At 36.0% G+C, this 25,295-nt stretch overlaps 1 protein-coding gene across 7 annotated transcripts in view; it reads right to left on the reverse strand.

The window, feature by feature from the left end:
• ASCC3 (activating signal cointegrator 1 complex subunit 3) overlaps positions 1-25,295 on the reverse strand; it is a 285,630-nt gene that overhangs the window by 106,550 nt on the left and 153,785 nt on the right. The window contains exon 15 of one of the 7 annotated variants that reach the window (XM_075145564.1): positions 16,080-16,169. The exons of 5 other annotated variants lie outside the window; for them this stretch is intronic. In XM_075145564.1, coding sequence (XP_075001665.1) covers positions 16,128-16,169 — 42 coding nt within the window. In that variant the 3' untranslated portion in view covers positions 16,080-16,127. Of the gene's footprint in view, positions 1-16,079; positions 16,170-20,244; positions 20,473-25,295 lie in introns of those variants that run through there. One more of the 7 variants, XM_075145566.1, reaches the window with a different exon arrangement.

Raw genomic sequence — 25,295 nt, forward strand, 5'->3', positions numbered from 1 at the left:
AAGATAAGAGAGGAGAAGTTTAGGAACAATTAGGAACAATTGCCAAGCAGCCTATCCAAGTCATGACTGTCTTATTCTAACATAGTTGCATTTTTTTAATCAAGTAAAATAATGGCCTCTTTTCTTCAAAGCCATACAATTTTCATTGTGTATGACTACCAGTCTTGAGATGTGGTCAGATGATACTTATATTTTATTACACTCTTTTGCTTATCTTTATTATTTAGACTTATGTCGTGTTTTAACCCCAGCCAGCACCTAAACATCAGGCAGCTGCTCGCTCACCCCCCCCTCTGGTAGGATGGGGGAGAGAATCGGGAGGGCACAAGCAGGAAAACTCGTGGGTTGAGATAAAAACAGTTTAATAATTGAAATAAAACAAAGTAGAACAGTAATAATCACAATAACAACAACAATAACAGAATATACAAAGCAGGCGATGCACAATGCAACTGCTCACCACTCGCCGACTGCGTGCCGCGAACGGGAGGAGAGCCCCCTCACCCTCCCGCCCCTAGTTTTTATACTAAGCATGATGTCACATGGTATAGAATACCCCACTGGCCAGCTGGGTCAGCTGTCCTGGCTATGCTCCCCCCACCAGCTTCCCCTGCACTTGGCAGAGCATGGGAGGCCGAAAAGTCCCCGGTGCAAGCACCACCCAGCAACAACGAAAGCATCAATGGGCTATCAACGCTCCTCTCATACCAAACCCAAAACACAGCACCCCTCCCCAGCTACTGGGAAGAAAGTTAAGTCTGTCCCAGATGGAAACTGGACAACTTAGTTGTTTACTTTTCAGCCCAGGTTGCTAACTCTTCTACTTTTTACAGGGTCAATGTTTGTTCTTTGAATGAAAAAACTTGGGAAGCTGTTCTTCATTTTAAAGGAAAATGAATTTTGTAAATATGGACCAAAAACACTGCTTTCAAAAGTGAAGAGTGAAAACTTATAATTTTTCTGCTAATAAAGAAAATATGAATTATGGCTAGAACACTACTTACACAGTAATGGTAACTGTCGGGAATTTGAAATCTGGCAATTCAATGATTCCCTGATGTAGTTTGCATATGATAGATAATACTGTGATTTTTCAAAATAATGCAGGTTTAAAACATACTTTGCAGTTGTACAAATCGGAACATTATTCCTCATGTCTTTGTGCTCCAATGAGAGAATAGTTAAAACAAAAAATTCCTATGCGTTACCCTTTTCTTCTCTTTTTGATTCACAAGGAAAGGAGGTGTAAAGCAGAATTTCTGGCACATTTTTCTATTGCCCTGGCCTTACCACAGATCATAAGCTGTTTATTGCACAAAGTTGTGTTTCATCCAGTTGGCACATTAGGAAGTGATGACTACCAGTTAAAGAATGGATTGGTATGGTGTCTAGAAATGTCTTGCCTTATTCAGTGTGCTCTTTTTACAGTATGCTAAGTTACATCATAGCAGCCCTACCTTTTTTTCATTGGAAGTTACATGGTGCATAGAGAATGAAATAAGATTCTATAGGAGGAGGAAGAATAGCAATCAGATTAAAAACCCCAAACAAGAGGTAAACATTTAGTTTAATCTTTGATTCTGCAGTTTTATAATCTATAACGCAGAAGATAAAAGTGTTTACAGACCTCACTGAGAATAGAAGCTAAGAAAATTTAGTATTGCTAAAATGTTACATTTTTGAGCCAGCCAGACAAGCCAAGAATGAAAGAATCACAAATGCAAGTTTGACCATGCATAAATGATGGATTTGCAACAAGTCACTGAGGATGTAGACATAGTATCAAATTACCTCATTTAATGCCTAGCTCTTATAAAGCAAAAAAAGGAACTATTTGTATAGACAATACACTACTTCAACTTGAACCAGAATTTTACAATATGGACCAAGGTAACCTAACATTTCACTTCAAGCCAGACTGCGGTGCCCGTCTTACAATTGAATGAATTAGTGATACTCAGATAAAAAGGTTTAAGAACTTAGAATGAAAAATAATTCTTCTGTGAAAACACACATGGAAAACAGCACTAGGTTTAGATAGAAAGGAAATGTTTGTTAGAATGACCCAGTCTAAGCTCCACCACTGAGTGGAAATGCAGTAAAAATAACAATAATTTTAATATATTGTACAATGATAAGCATCTTTCTATTCTTTATAGCAAGTGCAATAAAAATTATGTAGAGACATTTTGTATTGCTTCAGTATGATAAAAATCTGGACTTCACAGTGAACAGAAATCTGTGCCTAAATAATCTCAAATCTTATTAAAAAAAGTGTCAAAACATTTCAGTTTAGCAATAACACGAAAATGCACATCAATAAAGACTGAATTAATTGTAAAACATCACAATTTTAAAATGCATGCAAAATCATGTAAAGCTCTGGTTTTCTTTCTCATCAATTTAGAATCATAGAATCATAGAATCATTAAGGTTGGAAAAGACCTCTAAGATCATCAAGTCCAACCATCAACCCAACACTACCATGCCCACTACACCATGTCCCTAAGCGCCTCATCTACACGTCTTTTAAATACTTCCAGGGATGGTGATTCAACCACTTCCCTGGGCAGCCTGTTCCAAGGCCTGACCACTCTTTCAGTAAAGAAATTTTTCCTAATGTCCAGTCTAAACCTCCCTTGGCGCAACTTGAGGCCATTTCCTCTCGTCCTATCGCTAGTTACTTGGGAGAAGAGACCAACACCCACCTCCCTACAACCTCCTTTCAGGTAGTTGTAGAGCACGATGAGGTCCCCCCTCAGCCTCCTCTTCTCCAGGCTAAACAACCCCAGTTCCCTCAGCCGCTCCTCAGAAGACTTGTGCTCCAGGCCCTTCACCAGCTTCGTTGCCCTTCTCTGGACACGCTCCAGCACCTCCATGTCCTTCTTGTAGTGAGGGGCCCAAAACTGAACACAGGATTCGAGGTGCGGCCTCACCAGGGCCGAGTATAGGGGCACGGTCACCTCCCTACTCCTGCTGGCCACACTATTCCTAATACAGGCCAGGATGCCGTTGGCCTTCTTGGCCACCTGGGCACACTGCCGGCTCATGTTCAGCCGGCTGTCAACCAGCACCCCCAGGTCCTTTTCCTCTGGGCAGCTTTCCAGCCACTCTTCCCCAAGCCTGTAGCGTTGCCTGGGGTTGTTGTGGCCGAAGTGCAGGACCCGGCACTTGGCCTTGCTGAATCTTATAGAGTTGGCCTCGGCCCATCGATCCAGCCTGTCCAGGTCCCTCTGCAGAGCCCTCCTACCCTCCAGCAGATCAACACTCCTGCCCCACTTGGTGTCATCTGCAAACTTACTGAGGGAGCTCTCGATCCCCTCGTCCAGATCATTGGTAAAGATATTGAACAGGACCAGCCCCAAAACTGAGCCCTGGGGAACACCGCTCATGACCAGCCGCCAACTGTATTTAACTCCATTGACCACAACTCTCTGGCCTTGGCCATCCAGCCAGTTTTAGAATTAAACTGTTCTCTCTCTGGGAATAGATATATGAAACATGTAAATTACAGCAATGTATCTCTTCTTCTCCAGTCCTTGAGACCGGAAGTCCTGTCGTCATATTTGTTAACCACTTGGAGTACACGGATGAAAAAAGTCATCAATCTTAGTCAGTTTTGCTGACAGCAGAAGTTTTCAGTATGCTGTTAGAAAAACTAGCCAGTAGGAAAGATATACAGCATGAAAAGAAATTGATATAGAGAGAGACAGTTTGATGCAAGGGTAGCATTGCAACAGCAAGGATGAATCTGTACTGGTTTCAGTTTGAATACTGACATCCTCCGGAGACCTAGTTAAACATTTTGTTGCTGTGCTTAACTGTGCAAAGATTTCAATATTTCTGCTTCAACAGGAAACTGATACTGTATGGTTTCTATAAAAATATTTGTTATATTTAAGAACACCTCCTTTGCTTTGTAATACTCAAAACTGCCACTCTGCTGAGCCATGAAAATACTGAATGCATTTTTACTCTGAGACAATGAAAACAGAAAGTGTTTTCAAGATCTTTCCAATACAGCTGCAGCTTACTTATTACATATCATCATGATTTTTAGTGCAACTCCTCCTCAAAGGCTATACTGACTGAGACATCATTAACCCTGCAAGAAAAAAATCCATTTGTGAACATTAAGCATGTTACTCATTTCATAATTAAAACATAACAGTCCACTACAACTTCACAGCTATGCAAAATGACAGATTAAGATTCTTCAAAAGAATGGAATTTCTCTTACAAGTTTTACAGGTAATTGGAAATGTGTAGTATGAATTAATAGTCTATAGGGTTTTCAAACTGTTTTAGACTGGCATCAGTACGTAGGACTATGAAAAGCTGAAATTTATCTTAAAACAGGAAAATAATTCTTTCCTTTTGGAGAGAGGAACCCTAGGTATTAAATGTCTTTTGATTTGGTATTGTGGCTTGGTTTCTTCACTTTTCTAGCTTCTGCCCTACAGCACGGAAGAAATAAACATAACAATACTAAGCAGACATGATAAAAAAAATGCAAGTTGATAAAATAAAAGTAGTACAAATTTCTAAACTAAAAAAGGTCAAAATTATACTCACCACTCATTAAGTAACTTGAACTATATAACCTGAACTTTAACAAGAAAAAAAGATAACCAAACTAGCACATCAGACCATCTGCAGCACCATAAAAATAAGTTTTTTGACAGGTACCTGTGTAATATGAAGACCCATAAGAAAATTCATGATGTAATTAGCATCACATAAAGTTTTTTTTTATTTGTGTGCTAATACTATTAAACAAGTCTCAGAACTGAAGACATGTTATTCCTCCTGTGCCTTTGCTATTTCAAGAGAATTTCAATGATTCCTTAGTAACACTTTGTAGTTCAGTGTTGCCAAATGTTAAATCTTACAAGACAAGCACTTTTGAGAAATTTCCAAAGGATATGAAAAATTATAGATGTTTATGTATTTTCATATTACAATGTCAATATAGTATCATCTAATTAATTATAATAAGTGATAATTATTTAGTTTATGTGATAAAGTACTAACAGAAAAAAACTCTTAGGAAACCAATAGACCTTTAAGTGGTGAGACCAATGAAACCCGGTTTCCTATGAATTTTATATTCCTTGTGCCCCTGTCCCAACTCAAATGCATGCCCCATCAGATTTCCATAACCTCAACTCTCTCAGAATTACACCCTTGCCTTACTGTTTCATAAATTTTTCCACTGTACCCTCAGGACAAAAAAATCCATCTTATAAATGACATCTGTAAGACTTACGCTGATTATCAACACCACCATCTGATTATTACCAACACCTTTGACAACTGTGTTGTCATTTTTGTTAGTTTTATTCCAAATTACTAGCAGGCTGCTCTCTGAAGTTTTGCAACCTCAGTGCAGAACTGTGAAGCCTGTGGACTATCAAACATCGTTCAAAGTCGGTTTCAAAGGTAACATGATGTCTTCACGCACCTAAAAGGGCACAGAAGTAGCACCTAAAAGTGATGAAACAAGGTTTATATTACAGTGCTCTTATGGCCAGCAGACTTGGGAATTTAGAGAAAGATGGTCAGTTAAACTGAGGCAACTATTAGGCTCGCTGCCAGAGGAAACCAGGTGATGCAAGAAAGGAGCACTGTGCAGTCACCTCCATAAAGCTCTATTTTACAGCCAGAGCCTGTCCAAATGTAGGGTATTTTCCCCCAGACCTCTGCTAAATTATGAGATCCCTTGTAGTTTTAAACTCTATCTACTGAAAAAAAAAAAGTCTTATTACATCCCTCTCTTTAAAAAAAAAAACAACCTCAAATCCAGCCTTTATAGTCCAATATTTTATGTTACTACATTATGTTTCATACTTCATGAAGCCTGCAGGATAATTGCTTTATAAAGTTTAAAAATCACAGAGATGAAGACAATTATGTATAATTAAATTTGGCTTTGAAAGACTGTTTTCTACATCTACAGTTCTTTAAGCATATACCTAGCACATATACCTCCTCTCCAAAGCTGATATCTTGAGCAAAGGATGACTATTTTCTTGTGCAAGTAATTTTTATAATATATTTACAGAGATTTGAGAAAAAAAAATTGCATTGATGTTAATTCATCAATCTGCTTTGTCTGGGGTTTGTAAACTAGATTAGAAATCCTCTGTCAAAACTGAGGAGCTCGCTATTGTTAAGATATTGTAATTCATATACCATTATTTTAAAGTAGGCTAAACAGTTTCTTCAGCAAACTAACTTTAAATGTCTTACCCACATCAGATAGATCTCAGAGGAAATTTAAGAAAATATCTCACGTATCAAACATATCATGGAGACTAAAGTACCTGGTATGGGAAGAAGTAAGGAGATTGTTACTTTCTCATTTAATGCAGCGCATAGCAGCACAAAACAAGTGAGAGGAGAGCTGCTCTACTGCTTCCACAGTCCCTCTCCAACCCTGATTAATTTCCATTTTTCATACTCTGTTTACTTATCGTGCATACATTAGTGCTAATGACTGTTCAAAAGTGTTAGATGCCATACTGTGAGCTTCATTTTCTTTAATCTTCTAATTATATTAACAGTCTTTCTTCTGTACAATTAATAGTCATATCTGTTCAAATCATTACATCCTTCATGCATTTCCTTTGCTTAAAAATGTTTTTCATTTCACAACTCTCTCTTCTTTTAAGAGCAACCCAATCTCAAAAGGCTTTGCAAAATTCTTTACCTAAAAGTTGAACCCGTATCTGTAATGTTGCATTTTTTGGGGTGCTAGGACTCTAAGAGGAAAGCAAATAGTAAACAATGCCAACACTTGCCTTAAAATTAGTATGTCTATATAATTTACCACTTGAAGTAGTAACATTTTAAAACCAAGTAACTTTATATTGTTTTAAAAGACAAAAACAACTGAAGTTGAAGTAAAAACATATATAAAAATAACAAAGTTTTGTCCCTACTTTCAGACTGAAAGTTAATACTATCTATGTAAAATAGTTCTATAACTAACACTGCAATCACTTTCAAGACATATTAATAGCTTTCCTACATAAAAAGAAACTTTATCTGACTGTACAGAACTGAACCACATACCATGGTTCAGTGCTAAGGCAAATATCATGTTTGCGGAGTTTCGTAACACACACATACTACAAGGTTATCACCAGGATACCAGTTTTCAGTGGTTTCAAGATGGTAATACTGAATTATGAATTGAAATCAGAATAAAAGGAGTGGAGAATCTTTGACTCTTGCAATCCATACAAACTTTTAATTAGATTCAGTGTGACAGATATTTTAAAAACTTTTACTGTTTTGCTTCATTTTCTCATTATGCGCTTTGAAAGCTAACATAAAATATGAGATATTGTATATAAAATGAATGTAAACAACATAACGTATAAATAATAAATAATATAAAATATATTGCAAAGCAAACTTGGTGATCATATCATAACTCATCTTTAGAAACTGGTTTACACATCTAAGAATATTTTACTTTGCAAATCCCAATCTAAACATCTGAAGCTATTCAACAAAAGTATTTCCTTCTGTATTGTATATTATAATTTTGTATTTAGATTTCAGCTAATTTTTAAATTGATTTTTTGACCTCCAAGTATGGAATTGCCAATTATCTTGTCACAGAAATTTTACACAGAATGGAAACACAAGAGGCTAAGCTTACCTATAACACCGGTGTTATCTCTACTATCCCCGGTGACCACTCACTAGAGGAAAACCTACTGAGCCTGTTTTCTGTGATAGTATCAGACGGCCTTTCTGATCAGATTTATAGAAACAGACTGATGACTTACAATTCTTGGCATAGCCTTTTCAATCTTGAGATCAACCTAGAAAAGATTTCCTACTCCATTTCTTTTTTGAGGAGGCATCATTTGAGATAACTAGATAGTTCCATCATACTTGTTTAATGTGCACGCTGCTAAAACTGAAGAGGGCCAGCTAATGCTGTCTGATGCAGAGAAATGTCCCTAGAAAGTAAAGTAACTGCCCGACCATTTGAGACAGGCCACTTTGCCAGCAGCTTGATACAGCAGGGTTCAGTTTGAGATTAAAACACTGTAGATGACTACATGCACATCTGTACAGCTGGAGTGGGAGTCTGAGCATCCTTCACAGTAAATAATCACCAGGCAGCAGGGCTTGTACAGCGTTTCTGCTCCCTGACCGCCCCGTGTCTGCTCACGGTTGAGCTCAGGCATCCTCTTGGCTCCACTGCCTGAAATGCACTGAAATCCACCAACTACAACAAGGAGCTCAGACACATCGTGCATTTGCAGTTACCATGTGCAGTCTCCTAAAATCGGTGTGCTATAATCTTAGCCTGAAAAGCACTGCACTGGCATGTTTCAGATTTAGACTAATGAACAAGAATTACCCTGGAAAGAATTAAAGACAAAATACATCTTCAAATAACTTTCCATTGCAACAAATTTCTATTGTAACTAACTCAGGTGGCATTGTCTCAACACTCCCAGATGGCACATATCAATAATAGCTCTTAATTATCACTCACTATTCCAAGTAAATTGGAATTTGCATTATCTGTCTTCCCACTAATCCCTGCTTATTCTGATACTGAATACCTCCTATCACAGAGAAACTGAAGAAACAATTGAAAAGTTAATGGCCCTACACATGAAAATTAATCAGATCATCCTATGGTTTTAAATGCCTGAACATAACAGAACTAAAGAACATCATAGTAAAAAGAGGAATGGAGACTTTACATCCTTTTTATTGGTGACAATGGCAACTTAATCAGTTATTATGATAAATAATGCAGGGGACATTATTTATCATAAATTCCTTTCATACTTGTTAGAAACCCCAAATATAATTATGCACCTTCCCATAAAATATTACAGTCCCATAGACCTTTCTTTGCCATGGACAAAATTATGCAATATATTCACAGAATCTGTTAACACCACACTCAGTACAGGTCATAGTGCTACTAAAACATATGACAAGAAACAGTTTTCTCCAATGTGACAAAGTTGATAAGAACATACTATAACTGAAATGTTCTCAAACTGTTGTCAGACAAAGAATGGGATTAAATGCCTAGTTAATCTCAACCTATCTTTACCCTAAAACCAAAAAATGATAGCAGATGTTAAGTGTTTTTTTTTTCCTTATCTGTGCAAATTTCTACAGTTATTGATTTAATTTTTAGTTTGAGAGTAAAATTTGAGAGTTTTGTGTTTGATGGAATGAGTTGCCTGTGAAACCCCGAAGTTGTCTGAGAGTCCTCAGTACAAATTCAGCCATAGAGGGCAAAAAAGTTTCCACTAACATCATAAATAAGTATAAACTTTATGGGGAAACCCATCCCTACTCCCTTAAAATCCCAAAAGAAAATGCTGAGTAGAGTAGTCGTACTGCTTCAACCTCACCTTTACACACAGCATATACTTTATGTTACAGAACAGAAAACTGAATTCAGGAAAATCTAGATTGTTATTTTAGCTGATGACTTCCTGTATTTACATCAGCCCCTTTATAGTCACAATAAATTTTGGTATGTCTCTCCTCCAGAAAAAGAGACAAATTCATAAAGCTATTTTGTGAAGCTGTGTCCAAGAGTAATCAATTCATCCTCATGCGTTTTCTCCAATTAATCCCAGTTATGATGCCTGAAACTAATTTCATACATATATTTCATAAAAGTAAATACCAACTTGAAAGATATAGAGAATTGTTCTATTACTATTAACTGTTATTCCAGTAATCAAAACAATTACTAACAGACATAAAAAAATAAATGCTTAAAACTGTCAGACAAATTTTGTTAGCTTCCTAAAACATGTACTGGTCAAGAATTTATATTTTTTTAGGAACAGTGAATGTAGTCCATGTTATATTACTATAAATCACTTTGTACATATAGATACACTATATAAGTATATTATACATTATACTTATTACACATGCAACTTATCTATCTTGTGTTTTATACTATCATCCATTAACATATGCAAGAAAAGAAGAGGATAGGAAGAAACGGGGGAGTAAGAAAAAAATATCTCAGAAATTTCATATGAATGTAAAGAACCCATCTTTCAGGTCAAGCAGAGAGCTACGCTTCAGGCTAGACGCCTGGAATTAGAACGTATTATGTATTTATTTTTAATTCTCAATCTTCAAAATGCTCTGAAGTGAAACAATAAACAACTGCCTTTCATCTACCGTAAAATCAGCATCATACATGTGCATTAAAAAGTATGGTCACAAGGTGGCTCTCAATACTCAGCATTGAAAACTACAAATCTGAAAATGAAATAAAAAAGAATCGCAATTAACTTTGTTTTCTTAAAATTATAATTGATATGTTTCACCTCAGTTAATCTTAGAAACATTTGTTTCCACACTGGACTAATATTTTGAAGATATTTTAAATTTACTTTCTTCTTCAACACCATGAACCCTTACACAAAGAACTCCAATGAGAGATTTCCATACTATCTCTAACAGCATCATTTTCCTGTAGTCACATATTCCCCCAAAAATCTGAGCCCTCTTGATAGTTGGAATTCATACATACATAACTGAAATAATTTATTTAGTGGTTTTTGATTAACTTAGTTTTCAACTATTTACCAGTACTAGCTTCTGTTTCATGATGAAAACTGCATGAAGCTTCTACGTAGAACATGAATTTGCATGCAGACAGAATCTTAAACATCTTGCTTTTTTCCAATATGCTCTAGCTATATGCTTTATGTTCTTAATTACCATTTTATTTTTCCTTTTACAGGTTTATTGATAGTTGTGGGTTTTGTGGGCAACCTTCTACCCATTTCTGTAGTCATTGTATTTTCATAAATATCTCTGTTTTCATTTAATGTTTATTTTTCCCATAAGTGTGGAAATCTGAAATTTAAAGAAACTGGACCACATAGGAAAAATAGTAAGTAGGGCTATGATTGTCAAACCAGTAAAGAATTATTACTTGATTCTGAATCAGTGAATTGTAGACCTGTACAGTACTCTGAAAGGATAGAAGTCTCTTACAACCATCATCTTGGATATATTCCTTAGACAAGAGATCTTGGTGGTTACTTCAAGGAATATGCTCCCTCACAGGAACAAAATCTAAGAGAATACCTGAAAATAACTATTACGGCTGTTTTGAAATTACATGCCCATGGAGCAAGAAACCAGATATGTTTTCAATGCTATGCTGCAGTACAAACACTTTTTTACTATGCTGTAACTATTGAATCAAGAGCCCAAAAAATAATTTCTGAGTGTAAGGGTTCATTAAAAGAATTGTAAGTAATACTGGTGAACCTATATGATGTTTTTAACCCATGAATTACTGGGACAAATTCACATTTTCTTATTGATTTCAGTTCCAGAAGCTTGCAGAAAATCCACATCTGCAACAAGTTAAACACTGTGCTGTGTTTTCTCTATGAAACACAATTTTGTGCTGTATTAAGTTGTGTCCTTAGGGCTTACTCCAAAGCCAACAGTCTCTTTCCAATTAGCTTCAATATGTTTTTCAATAAGATCCTTCAACTGCAAACCAAACTAACTGTTCAATTATTCAGCAATACTACAGTTTAAATGAAAACAGGGTAATATGATGCTAAAGGTTTCACATTTTTCAGATTTCTGATTGTTGTCCTTGATAAACATACATAGCACAAAACTTGGAAAAAATGATCTCTAGAATCAAAGACTTTGCATTGGAATTCTACATTTGATTACAGAATTCATGTATATCAAAGCCAGAGGCACCCTCACAGACAGAAAATGTACACTATTTTTCATCCTTGATGCAACAGCCTTTGATTCCCGAGCTAACTGCTTTTATTATTATTACAAAGAGTCTAGAAAGACTTTTGCAAAGCTTTTGATACCCTAAATTCTAGAACCTAAGGGTTTGCCATCCAGAACTAGGTTTTAGCATTTTGTCAACAGTTCTCAATATTTTAGAACTTCCAAATTTATAAGCCAATGTTGAACTAACTTCCTACAGTTTTTGTCTATCTTAAAAAAAAGAAGATAGAGAAGAATCCCTAGCACACCAATTACTGAACTAGAGGTCATAATCTTAAACACAGAAATAATGTCAGTTTTGCACATGGCAAATTCAAATTTCATCTTATAGTGTTAATACTCATAATCAAAATGAATCATACAGCATCCCCTATAGAAAATGACAGATCGTCATAGTAGTTAGCAGAAATCAACATGCCTTCTTCAAAAATGGCTGCTCAAGGTCATTATTCAACTAGATAACGTATTTTTAGACAAGCTCTTACAAGTCCTTATTTGGAAAAAAAACTTTAATTCAAAAGAAAAACATATCAGAAAAGGTGACACTTTCAAGGTTGATGCATAAGAAGTGGAGGTTGAATTTGCCAGTGAAAACTGAGCGGCAGCCAGTAAATATTGCCTCTCAAAGAACCAAGAGGCTGCAAACTCTTTTGGTCACAAGTACTTTGTTGGTGTGCAGGGTGGACTGTCTCAGGTCTTGCTGAGTTCAGGCAATCAGCAGCTGTACACATAACATTTTTCCCCAGGTAACAACTAGTACGTTACACAGTTATGTAACACCCCTATTTATTTTTCTTATCTGAAGATAATTTTTGATTGTTAGGAAAAACTAACTTAATATAAATGTTTTTACTTATCTTTACCCACACACACTTCATCTGGGTCTTAGTCTTCTTGTATCTTACTGGGAAGCATGGACAATCGGCTAATTTTTTTTAGAACGTTTGCTAAGCTTCATCAAAATCTTCCAGTATTTAGTGAAGTTGCTGGCCTATGTTCACATCTGTCTCAGCAATTCACATTTTCACAATTTCTGCCTTCTGTCAGTGAAAAGATTCACCACAGAAGTTGTGCATAAATTTTTGAAATCACATATGTAGTTTTCTTACAGAGGTGATAAACCATCACAATACAACAAAACTTATGTATAGATAAATATTTTCAGTAAAGCTTCAAATATGTTTCATTAGACATTTTTAAATGGCTGGGCAGATCAGATATCTGCAGGTGGAATACACAAAAGATATATTCGCATTTTGATTTCTATTGCAAGAGGCACAAAACATAAACATAAGAAACTTATTCATGAGGTACTGGGCAGGATAGAGGTACAGGGTACCATGGCTGCACAAGCACTGTCAGAAAAATGACGACTCCATTCTTTATTAAAGCGGTAGCAAAGAACTATATATTTTACTAGAAATAAAATGGACCAATGGCTGATTAACTAATTGTTGATATCAATATAGATAAAGCAAGATACCATAATGCTTATAACCATGTACTGGTTTTAATATATATAATCTATAAAAGTAATCCCAGTTTAAGTTCCACTACTTTTGACTTAAGAAAATGAAATATTCAAAATCTTTGCTAAAACCTCCTATTATTGATTATCAGAAGAACAAAATATTCTTCCGCAAAGACAGGATGATGCTGAAAAGTTTTACTTGTCTAATTAGAACTGTTTTAAATGTGAACTATACCAAGAAATATAAATTCTAAGCCAAAATACTTTCAAATCTGAAAGTCTTGTGTAAATTTTTTGGAAAAGTTTTCAGGCCATATGCACATCATCTGCAAATATGTCAAAACAGGATCTGTCTTGCTTGCCTATTGTTGTTTTTCTAGTTTTCCTTACAGGTTAGGAATAATTTTACCCAATAAAAGTCTAAAGCTGAATAAGACCACTGCCTGAAATGCATTCCAATTAATCCCACACATTTGGTGTCCAAATGTTCTAGAAATATCACCCTAGTTCTTAATATTATCTTAATATCCCATTCTAGAGAATGCATTAGAAATGTTGACAGTATTCATCTCAAATGACTTTTCCATTTGGAGTGTGGTAAATACTAGGACATGGCACTTCTGGGTTTTTAGAATTTCTTAAAATATTTGCTTGGAGAAGAAACAGATTCTGCTGGTTCCACAGCAGCTGGCAACATAATAGCCATACAGGAGATCATAAACCAAATCTTGCTTCTTAGTCAAGTAAAGTTGTATTTGACTTAACTAAGTAAAGTTAGTATTTGACAGGAAGGAAATATCCTAGGAAAAAACTTACTCCAGTGTCAGTGTTTTTCAGTATGTCTTATTTGAGCACTAAAAATGAATTAGTTTAGGATCTTGTTCTACCAAAAGCCTAACAATTTTCTTGTAATTTAATGTAAATAAAATTTTAAGTTCTAAAAGTTTACACATTTTCTATTTTTTAGTTTTATTGACTAAAATTAATTCTTTATGTACTTGTACTGATATTGTCCAAAAATGAAGGCCTGTTTGGGGATGGTGAACATTTAGTTTTTCTAAGAATTCATATTAAGCACTGAAATTCACAAGTATCCTAATATTGCTGTCTTCCTAGCTGCACTCTTCCAGCAGCTTCTCACAAGCCATATACTTCCAAATCTACCTCCGTTTTTTTTAGTGATTTTATTTTCATTCCATAATACAGAGTAAGCTCCATTTTTGTTACCTACCAGTTTTCATTATAATTCATGCACAGTTTGTGCATACTTTAGCCTTGTCAAAAACATGATGCTGTTAGTCTAGTTCCCACTAGCATAATACATAACTTTTAGTTCTAGTTCTGTCTTTTGGTCAAATTAGCCAAAAATTACTAACATGGTACATGTACAAAGATGTATCCAAATACACATTTATATGATGCTCATTCAAAATCTCAGTAGTGGGATGAAAAGAATTCTGTCCTTTAGCTTTTTATGTTTTTTTGAAATCTTCTGTAATCAGTCTCTGGTGTTTTTGATATAACAATCTGCTAGCAACAAAAAGGTTTCTGAAATAATTAGGTTGTTCAAAAGAGTTTTGGCAAATTTAGGCAAAATTATAATTTTACTCTGATAAAGGTAATATGCAATCGTATCTGTACATCCTACAGCATAGCTGTTTGTAGTTTTATACAAAACAATGCTTTTCTCCAGGACAATGATTTCCAATAAGCAGGGATTCTTCTGAATCTTGGTTGACTTTTGAAATTCCAGTTCAAAGGAGCTTAAGATGAATTCAAAACCAGAAGATAACACTAAATGTTGTAGATATCAAAGCTTCCATATCTTCTGGCCTCCTACTATGGAGAAATGTTGATAATATAAAACATATATACGTTATGCTAAAAACCAGAGACTGACTATACACATAATACAAGTTAAATCGGAAAAAGAAATGTATTCAGCAGTTCTCTGGAAAAAAATCTGCACAACTTTCTGAAAGTATGCTTAATTACTTTTTAACCTATTTTGTTTTCTCCAAAGCACCTCCGGCTCTCAGTATGTGGTATTAACAGACTGTGGATCAAATTCAATTCTTAATGGTTGCTTCTAATTGCTTTTTTATTTAAAATTCTTAAAAGTGTGCACTCATTTTACTCATTATTTCACAATTCATGTTAACTAGATGTCATTGCAAGCTTCAGCACAAAAATGCTTCTGTCCAGTTCTGATCTACTCTACATATTGTGCAAATAAACTAAAGGAAGAGTTAAAAACCCCAACCAAATTTGTCTAAATTATGGTATTTGGGGGAGATGGAAGTGGAAAGTGGATGACAGCTGAAACAGTGAGCATACATAGCTAAACAAATTCCATGAAACCATAATCAAACTAAACTGTATTTGGAAAGCTTTCTTATTTTGAAAATAAATTAAATTAAGAATATGAACTGAAATGAAATTTAATTTTTTTTTTCCATCTGTTAAGAAAATCATGTTTTCTAAATAAAAAACTGAATCAAGCATCTAAATATACCTGGGGGGGGGGGGGGGGGGAATCGAATGTTTGCCACAGTCTGGGTTCAACAGGAGGAAATCTATCAATAGGTAAGTGAACAGAATATTTCATGCAACAGGTGAATTTATTTAATTGCATTTATTCTAATCATGTTTTTAAAGACACAGTGTGAGATAGTTTCCCACACTGCAGTGATGTTTTCTATCAAATTAGGTGTTTATGAACATGTATTTTTCAATTATGACAGGTCAAAAACTTAAATTTTAAAAAATTCACAGTCTAAAGATATCCTATACTTTTATTGTTTTACAATATAAATAAATAAATTCATATGAATCCTCGGGGGCAAAAGAAACATGGTCAGTTAATAGTGATCTTCTGAAGGAAAAACATCAAGCAACCCTAGAAGAAAGCACATAGATTTATTCCGCAGGATAACTGTGAAATACAGGTTTTGTTCTAAATTTTATTTCAGGAAAGGCAACTACAAAGGGTGTTCTGTGATGGCCTGCATCTTTAAAGCAATGACCAACCACTTAACAAAACAACATTTTCTCTTTCATTTACAACCCCAAAGAATAGTACTTTGAGACTTTTGCAATGATCCTTTATAAGTCAACTGTGATGCTAGAGAAAAAACTAAAATCAAATACAATTCACTGGACCTCAGAAAATTTACTCTGTTTAGTCCCTGTAAAAGAAATCAAATATAGTTTCTAATAATGTCAATCACTGAACAGTATCAAGTCTGTTTGAGAATAATTACCATGAAATACAAGTACAACTGACCATCAACAAGCAGCATTCACTGTCAGTGCAGAATGCAGAAAAACCACAAATTCTTATTAACTTTTCAATCATTACTCTTCATTACTAATAACTACTGTAGCTACACTATTTCCTGACAAATTAATTCCTAAGTAGATAGGATCTCTTCAAATACTATTTTCTACTCAGCATATGGTTTCCATACTAAGCTACTTAAATTGCATGTGATCAGAACCATTTGCCAGTATGGATTGATGCATCCTATAAAGAAAAGGTGCCTGAAAAGTATGATTATTGTCTACAGTCTCACTGTGAACACATTGCACAAGATTATGCATTGCAGCCAAGAACTAACTGGCACGTCTTGGAAAAGGAATGCAAGACCTAGGGGCCATTACTAAATTAAGCATTTCTTTTTTAATTTCTTGCCTGGAACAATCCCTAGGGCATGAAAGCAGCTGAAAACAGCTGAGCCAACCACGTTCTTTGAGGGAGGGCTGAAGAGGGACTAGGGCTGAGAGCACCTACGCCAACTTTAATATTATAATTTGTTCTTGCTGGAGTGTTCACAAGTGACCAGATATTGCCAGCCTTTGAACCTGTTAAATGACAGAAGAAAATATGAAGAAAAGGGAGCTTTATCCTGTCAAGAAATCTTATGTATTTTTAATATATACCTGAACTTCATTACACATGGTGAAAGCAAGCACTGGCAAAAATCAAAAGTGGGTAGTAGGCTGTGTTGCTGAAGTGGAAAGAGTGTGTCCTGTTTCCCAAACTTGTGCATATGAAAACAGTCATACTGTTTTTTTTGTTTTTGTTTTTCCCGCTCAAATGGCTTTGAAGTTTTCTTTTGAAATGTGTTTCTTTACTAGTAGCATAGCTATTCGATATCCATATATACTTTATGTAACAATGAGATTTCAAGTTGAAATCATCTTATTCAGGGAAACTATCAATTAATAACTACTGTGAAAAGACAGAGCAAACTTTTTCTTTTTGACCTGGATTACATATTTCTTTCTGTCAGTGCCCCAGAATGAGGTTAAAATTTCAGGAAAGACAAGGAGATCACAACTTCTCATGTAAGAAATAGCTAAGGATGCATAGAAAAATGGTTAAATATATTATACTTTTAATACATTCACTTATTTATATTGAAATAAGTTAGTTTTACAGTAATATCAACATTTATGCCAATTTTAAGGAAAAAAAAATACACATATGCTCCTACTGACTGTGCAGTATTCACTTCTGTGACTGCAGAATCAACCAAATAACTTGTTAGAGCTACTCATTACAGTAAGTAATGTCATAGCCTGATATCAAGGAACCTCTGTTAGCCTAATATTGTTCCCATAGCCCAGAGAGAAAAAAGTTTCAGTGTATTTTAATGAAAACAAATTTTCAGTGTATTTAATCAAATCTTAGATTTAAATCAAAGTAACAATTAAAAACATTCTTTTAAACAATAGAACTTTGAATTTCAGTTTCTGTATTTACAAGCACAAATAAGAAGACATTTTAAAAAAATGTATTTACCTTAAGATCTGAACTGACTGAATGCAAATACTGCCCTACCTTGCAGGAGGCTGCGATAGACTTCATTTAAGGAAAGAAGTTTAATCATATTATAAATATGACAACAGTTTCAAATGATCTTACTAAGCGCATTTAGTATTTAATAGGAAATTTTGTCAACAATGAAAGGGGATGCTATAGGCAACACATTATCCTAGTTAATCAGAGCATTTCCATGGAGGATTAGTAAGAAAAAGCATTAAATCTTACATTTACAATGATGAAATCCATTACCAATTTTAACCTGAATAACTCCGAAATTGCTGAAAAGTTATGCACAAAAGCATAAAACGTCTTTTTGTAGTTCCTTGAACAAAAACATCCGCACCTCTGATGCAATCTCAGGGATTATTCTAGAAAAAGGTTTGCTAACCCATTTTGCTTCTAGGAGTCCCATTACTAACACAGCACAGCTACTGGAAGTAGAACAAATATTCATGAGGCAGTTTTTCAGTGATAAACAGGATAAAAATAAGCATCGCTGCATATCAAGTTGAAGCTCATGATAGATAAAACAGAATATATGATCAAGCCCATAGATTAGGGCAAAAAAAGTCCATTTTATTTTTCACAGGATAGCAGAAGACTGTTACTTTACCTCAGTGCTGTAACTATCAGAGCTCAAGAGACAAGCCAACAAAACTGAAATCCTTGGATCAGAGACTGATTTTCAGAAAGATAGTTGATAACAGAATTCAATCCATACCATATATTTTATACTTTTTAATTCATAATGCAAACACTAGAAAATTCCAGTACACCATATACAACGTACACGAGTACATAGAACTACAAATAGAAAATACAACTACAAATCTAAAGCGGTGCAAATACAATTTCTAGAGTGACACAAAAAAGTAACTTCAAGTGTTTTTCATTTTTAAAGGTCAGGAAAAGCAAAAGCAAAAAGAAATTGTTTACTGTTTCTGTCAACTTTTTATTTCAGTTTACAATAGTTAATGCTTAAGTTAACTCTAATAAATAGGAATACTGCTAAAAAAAAACTGAAGGCAACATTTTTCTATTGTTCACAATATATTTCTCTGCAAATAGGTCTCTCCAAAGCCTAAATGTCCATTTAAATCCTTCTTAATACTAAATTCCACAGTAGGATCACTCTACAGAACACATTTTTCTTTAACCCGTCAATTGTTAGGACCACATCATCTCATGAATTTTGTCTCTGATCTTTAAGCAGGACTACTGCATAAAATATCCCATGAAAGAAATATAAAGAGCTTCATTCCATTCTCCAAGAGGTAATTAGCAAATATTTTTCAAAAGTAAAAAAATATAGTAATTATAAAACGAATAGGGAACTTCAATATATGTTTGACATTTAATATAGCCTAATGTATTTGAATACATATCCTCATTTTATTTTTATAGTTTTTTTAATGGCATATCAAATATTAGATATGTTATTAGTAAAACAAAAATAAAATGAGGATTTGCTCTGAAATAATTAAATGTCAAACAAATGATTACACATCAAATATTTGATGAATGTTCTCTAAAAATTAATGTCTAATAATTTAAAAACATTTGACAGATAATTAAGAGGATTTGTAAAATTGCATTCAAATTTTAAAGGCCAGCAAAGAATACAATGCTTTTAACTATTCTATTTTTCAGTTCCTCCTATGTGTTTAAATAGCCTTCACATACACTTGCTGTGTCTAGACTAGAACATGCATGATTTGGGCATTACTTATTCAGATGTTTCAGATGTTTCTAAACATCTTCTTCATCCATTACAGTGAGCACTGTATACAGAATACAAAATAAGGATTGTTTTTCATTATCAAGATTATTCTCTGCCAGGTATTGCTAAATTTCATGTTGAATGAAATGGCAAGACTGAATGGCCTGCAGTCTGATAATTTTGGGAACTGTGCCAATAAATATTCCTTTATACAAGATAGCTCTTGTCAGACAAACATGATATTATCATTATGAAGCTTAAATTAATCACTCTGCATCACACAGCATTGATATAATACAGTTAGACTTCTGTCAGAGATTTCATTTATATGATATTGCACTGGGAATTTAGTACTATGTAAAATGAATTTCACTTATTAAGGAGATTAAAATTAGGCAATGATGATCAAAGAAATTAATTGTATATAGAAACTTTGACTTGACAGAATGTCTAATGAGGTTCTTCAGAGATCCAGTTTGACCCATGGATATCTCATATGTGTACTGGTGACCAAAAATTTAAAATGTGATCATGCCGATTAAAGGTACAGTTTGGAAATAAGAAGCACTCTGAAGGAACGGTAAATGCTTGCAAGGGCAGGTCAGTTCCACAGTGCCGTTTGGCTCACTTACAGGTTGAGCTTTGAGATATCTGGGAACAAAGAACCTAGGTTGTGTTTTGAGAATGGATTTAAAAAGAACCCTGAAAAGCTCTTACAAGTCATGTGTTCTATCATGTTAATACTCAATTTATTGCCTAAGACGTATCTGATTTATAGTATAAGGCATAAGAACTGCTGTGGCAGGTCAGACTGAAAGTCTGTCTAGAGCAGCAGTCTCTCTGAATAGCAAATGCTTAGGGAAGAGTATGTATCAATGCTCTTTCCAGTATATTCTCCTGGCAACCAGAAATCTGCCATTAAGAGACTTACTGAGTAGCTTGACCTACCCGTAATAACAATTTGCTATTATTTAAATGAATAAGAACTTTCACAGTGAAAAAATTTAAATTAGTGAAGAGAACCAGCATGAGATCCTAGGTCTAAAGCAGGAGGCAGGCCAATTCAGACATGAAGAATGACACACATCGAGGCTACATGTATGTTAGAAATAGTTGCTGGAGCTCAAACAGAAATTCAGGCCTTGCTCAATTCTCTACATCACATTATAAATATTTCACAACAGCTGGTCCTTCTTGTCCACAAAAACTATGAATCCATCAGTGTGTTTCTGCAGTGTTTCTACAACTCTGACTCATTCTGTTCAGAATCACACTTGGCTGCAATAACAATGGTTTTATTCCTGACAGTTTTAATGGTAGGAAACTAAACAGTTATAATTCCTGGTGACAGTCATGCCTATATATGTAGGCACTGTCTATACACCTATGTGGTACTGAAGTTCTTACCTTCTTACCAGTAAATCTCTCCAGTATTAGAATTACCACTGGAGAAGAAAATTCCTACACTTTCAGGTTACCTGAACATAGATGTGTATTGCACATGCTTCAGATAGTGCTATTCCAGCCTTAGGTGTTTAATTATGGGATGGGTTTCTTGGGAGGGGACCAGAAAGTTAAGGGAAAAAAAATCTCTTTATATCCAGCTTGACTTCACTGCGCCTTGTGTCTTTATCTGTTTCACTTTGAAATCTTTAGAACCTTTAGTGCAGAAAGTTCCTATGACAAAACACGTGATTATAAAACCCTTTGGTAAGTTGCATGTACATTACTGCTGTTACTATAGTCACTTCTGTTAGAAATATTTACTGCTAAGAAAGAAAAAGAAAATTTAGACTGAAGAGTAATAGTTTCAATAACAACCCCCCACATGCTCTAATCGTTGAAATCTTTGGGGTACTCATAGTCTTAATGTTAGCCTTAATTGCTCAGCAAAATGTTGCTAGCATATTACTCATTTGATGATTATTGATGATTGTTTATGCAGAGTTGCTGCCTTGGCAGAGTATATATCTTATTTGATTAGTACCTTTATTGTGGTAACTGTATATAAATAAAAATAAACCTCAAAGATATACACTGTGACATAATCATTTCAATACATGATGTGCATTTTTATTTTAAACAGCAACAAGTTTCCTATGAACAGAGAACAAGTATTAGGTTTCCTTTATATCTTAAAAACTCCTTTTGTAGATAATATTTATCAGGTAACAGACACAGAACCAATGAAATACCTAGTTTTTATGGTAGTAAAATTAAAATAATTTAACTTTGTTGAATGGATCCTGAAAGAGGACAAATGGAAGTATGTAGGGAAAAGTTATTGGTGATGTTTTGCCACAGACTTCAGTATGACTAGGCCTTCACTCTATTTTTATTATTCCCGTTACTATTTTATTTATATGTGTCAATGAAGAAGCCCTTAAGTACACTGGAGTATATAATTTGTATAATAATAATAAAAACAATAATAAAAATAATATTTTCCCCCAAGTTCTAGGTTATATTCTTCACTGGAAGAATTTAGTGAGTTATTCTGTCTCTTGATAGTCATTGTAAGGCTCAGGGCAGCCACAAGAACATTATGTGAACTCTGCTGAAGAACACAATTCTCTCTCATTCATTGCTATGGTCTTCACACCTCCTCCTTCTTATCAGTCCCTGGTTATAAATTTGTTCTGTTATTAAGAGTCATACTTCTTCGTCTTGCTTTCCAAGACAATCATCACCAGCTTCATTTCTAACTGCATTTGGCCTCACGTTCACACTCTTCCTGGGTACTAATTCTTAAGAACTTTTCAACTTCTATTCGGAAAGATTCCACAATTTCTCACATTACAATTTCATGCTTCAAGTTCCTTTGTAAGACCTAAGAACACTTGGAAGTGTGTATACCATTCAAGTCATACTGAACTTGTTTCTACAGCTTTTTCTGAAAAAGGATGATGCTTACAGTTTTATGTTAAAAGGAAAGAGTAGTTTCCCCACATAAGAGTTCAAACTCCCTTGGGAATTTGCTTAGAACAACAAGTACATTTCACAAGAACGTATATAGTGACAATATTTTATTCACATTTTGTATTATTAGCATTTAAAGCTAAGCTTACAACTTAAATATTCATTTTCATTACCTGTCTCTTTCCCAATTTCTTTCCCACTACCTGCATCATGATGCTAAGCCATCACTGCTCTCAGTGAAGGTGAACTCCTCCATATTTAAGCCATTTCTTCAGTGTAAAAGCAGAGAGATTTTTCTACTTCATGGAAGCTTCTCAGGGGATTCTACTATGCAATTCTCTGAATAAGCCAACGACTGCTCTCCTAAAGATCACAGTCCTAACTCTCGCTGTTTACCACCACAGCCCTTCTCTGAATGCTGAGCTTAATCACTGCAACTTGCCATTCAGGGCAACAGTTGCCTGCAGTTCTTCCCTGATTGAGCAGCAAGCCAAGTAGGGGCCTGGTTGGATTTAAAAGGTGTCTCTAAATGCAGCCTATGAACCTCATGGGTTGCCTGAATAATGCTACCATCCCAGAAGACAGAATCATAGAACCATTTAGGTTGGAAAAGACCCTTAGGATCATTGAGTCCAACCGTTAGCCTAACACTGCCACATCCACCACTAAACCATGTCCCTAAGTGCCACATCTACACGTCTTTTAAATACCTCCAGAGGTGGTGACAATCACTTCCCTGTGCAAACTGTTCCAATGATTGACAAACCTTTCGGTGAAGAAATTTTTCCTAATATCCAATCTAAACCTCCCCTGGCACAACTTGAGGCCATTTCCTCTTGGCCTATTGCTAGTTACTTGGGAGAAGAGACCAACACTCACCTCCCTACAACCTCCTTTCAGGTAGTTGTAGAGAGCAATAAGGTCTCCCCTCAGCCTCCTCTTCTCCAGGCTAAACAACCCCAGTTCCCTCAGCCGCTCCTCATAAGACTTGTGCTCCAGACCCTTCACCAGCTTTGTTGCCCTTCTCTGGACATGCTCCAGCACCTCAATGTCCTTCTTGTAGTGAGGGGCCCAAAACTGAACATAGGATTCGAGGTGCGGCCTCACCAGTGCCGAGTACAGGGGCACGATCACCTCCCTGCTCCTGCTGGCCACACTATTTCTGATACAGGCCAGGATGCCGCTGGCCTTCTTGGCCACCTGAGCACACTGCCGGCTCATGTTCAGCCGGCTGTCAGTCAGCACCCCCAGGTCCTTTTCCTCTGGGCAGCTTTCCAGCCGCTCTTCCCCAAGCCTGTAGCGTTGCATGGGGTTGTGTTAACCCAAGTGCAGGACCTGGCACTTGGCCTCGTTGAACCTCATACAGTTGGCCTCAGTCCATCGATCCAGCCTGTCCAGGTCCCTCTGCAGAGCCTTCCTACCCTCGAGCTGATCAACACTCCCACCCAATTTGGTGTCATCTGCAAACTTACCAGGGGTGCACTCGATCCCCTCATTCAGATCATTGATAAAGATATTAAATAGAACTGGCTCCAATACTGAGCCCTGGGGAACACCACGTGGGACAGGCTGCCAACTGGATTTAACTCCATTCACCACAGCTCTTTGGGCCCAGCCATCCAGCCAGTTTTTTACGCAGTGAAGAGTATGCCCGTCCAAGCCATGAGCAGCCAGTTTCTCCAGGAGAATGCTGTGGAAAATGGTGTCAAAGGCTTTACTACACATTTTACTACTACATATCCACAGCCTTTCCCTCATCCACACATTTTACTACTACATATCCACAGCCTTTCCCTCATCCCTTGTCATAGAAAGAGATCAGGATAGTCAAGCAGCACCTGCCTTTCATAAACCCATGCTGACTGGGCCTGATCACCTGGTTGTCCCGTATGTGCCGCATGATGGCACTCAAGATGACCTGCTCCGTAACATTCCCTGGCACTGAGGTCAGACTGACAGGCCTGTAGTTCCCCAGATCCTTCTTCCAGCCTTTCTTGTAGATGCATGTCACATTTGCTAACCTCCAGTCAACTGGGACCTCCCTGGTTAGCCAGGACTGCTGATAAAGGATTGAAAGTGGCTTGGCAAGCTCCTCTGCCAGCTCTCTCAGTACCCTTGGGTGGATCCCATCCGCCCCATAGACTTGTGAGCATCCAGGTGGCATAGCAGGTCGTTAACTGCTTCCCTTTTGGATTATGGGGGGTTTATCCTGCTCGTCTGTCTTCCAGCTCAGGAGGCTGAGTAGCCTGAGGATAACTGCTCTGACTATTAAAGACTGAGGCAAAGAAGGCCTTAAGTACCTCAGCCTTTTCCTCATCCTTTGTCACTATGTTTCCCCCTGCATCCAATAAAGGATGGAGATTCTCCTTAGCCCTCCTTTTGTTGCTAATGCATTGACAGAAAGATTTTTTTATTGTCTTTTATGGCAGTAGCCAGATTAAGTTCTAGCTGGATTTTGGCCCTTCTAATTTTCTCCCTGCATAACCTCACGACATCTTTGTAGTCCTCCTGAGTTGCTTGCCCCTTCTTCCAAAGGTCATAAAGTCTCTTTTCTT

Source organism: Calonectris borealis, chromosome 3, assembly GCF_964195595.1.
Source record: "Calonectris borealis chromosome 3, bCalBor7.hap1.2, whole genome shotgun sequence".
In the NCBI taxonomy this organism is placed as follows: Eukaryota; Metazoa; Chordata; class Aves; order Procellariiformes; family Procellariidae; genus Calonectris; species Calonectris borealis.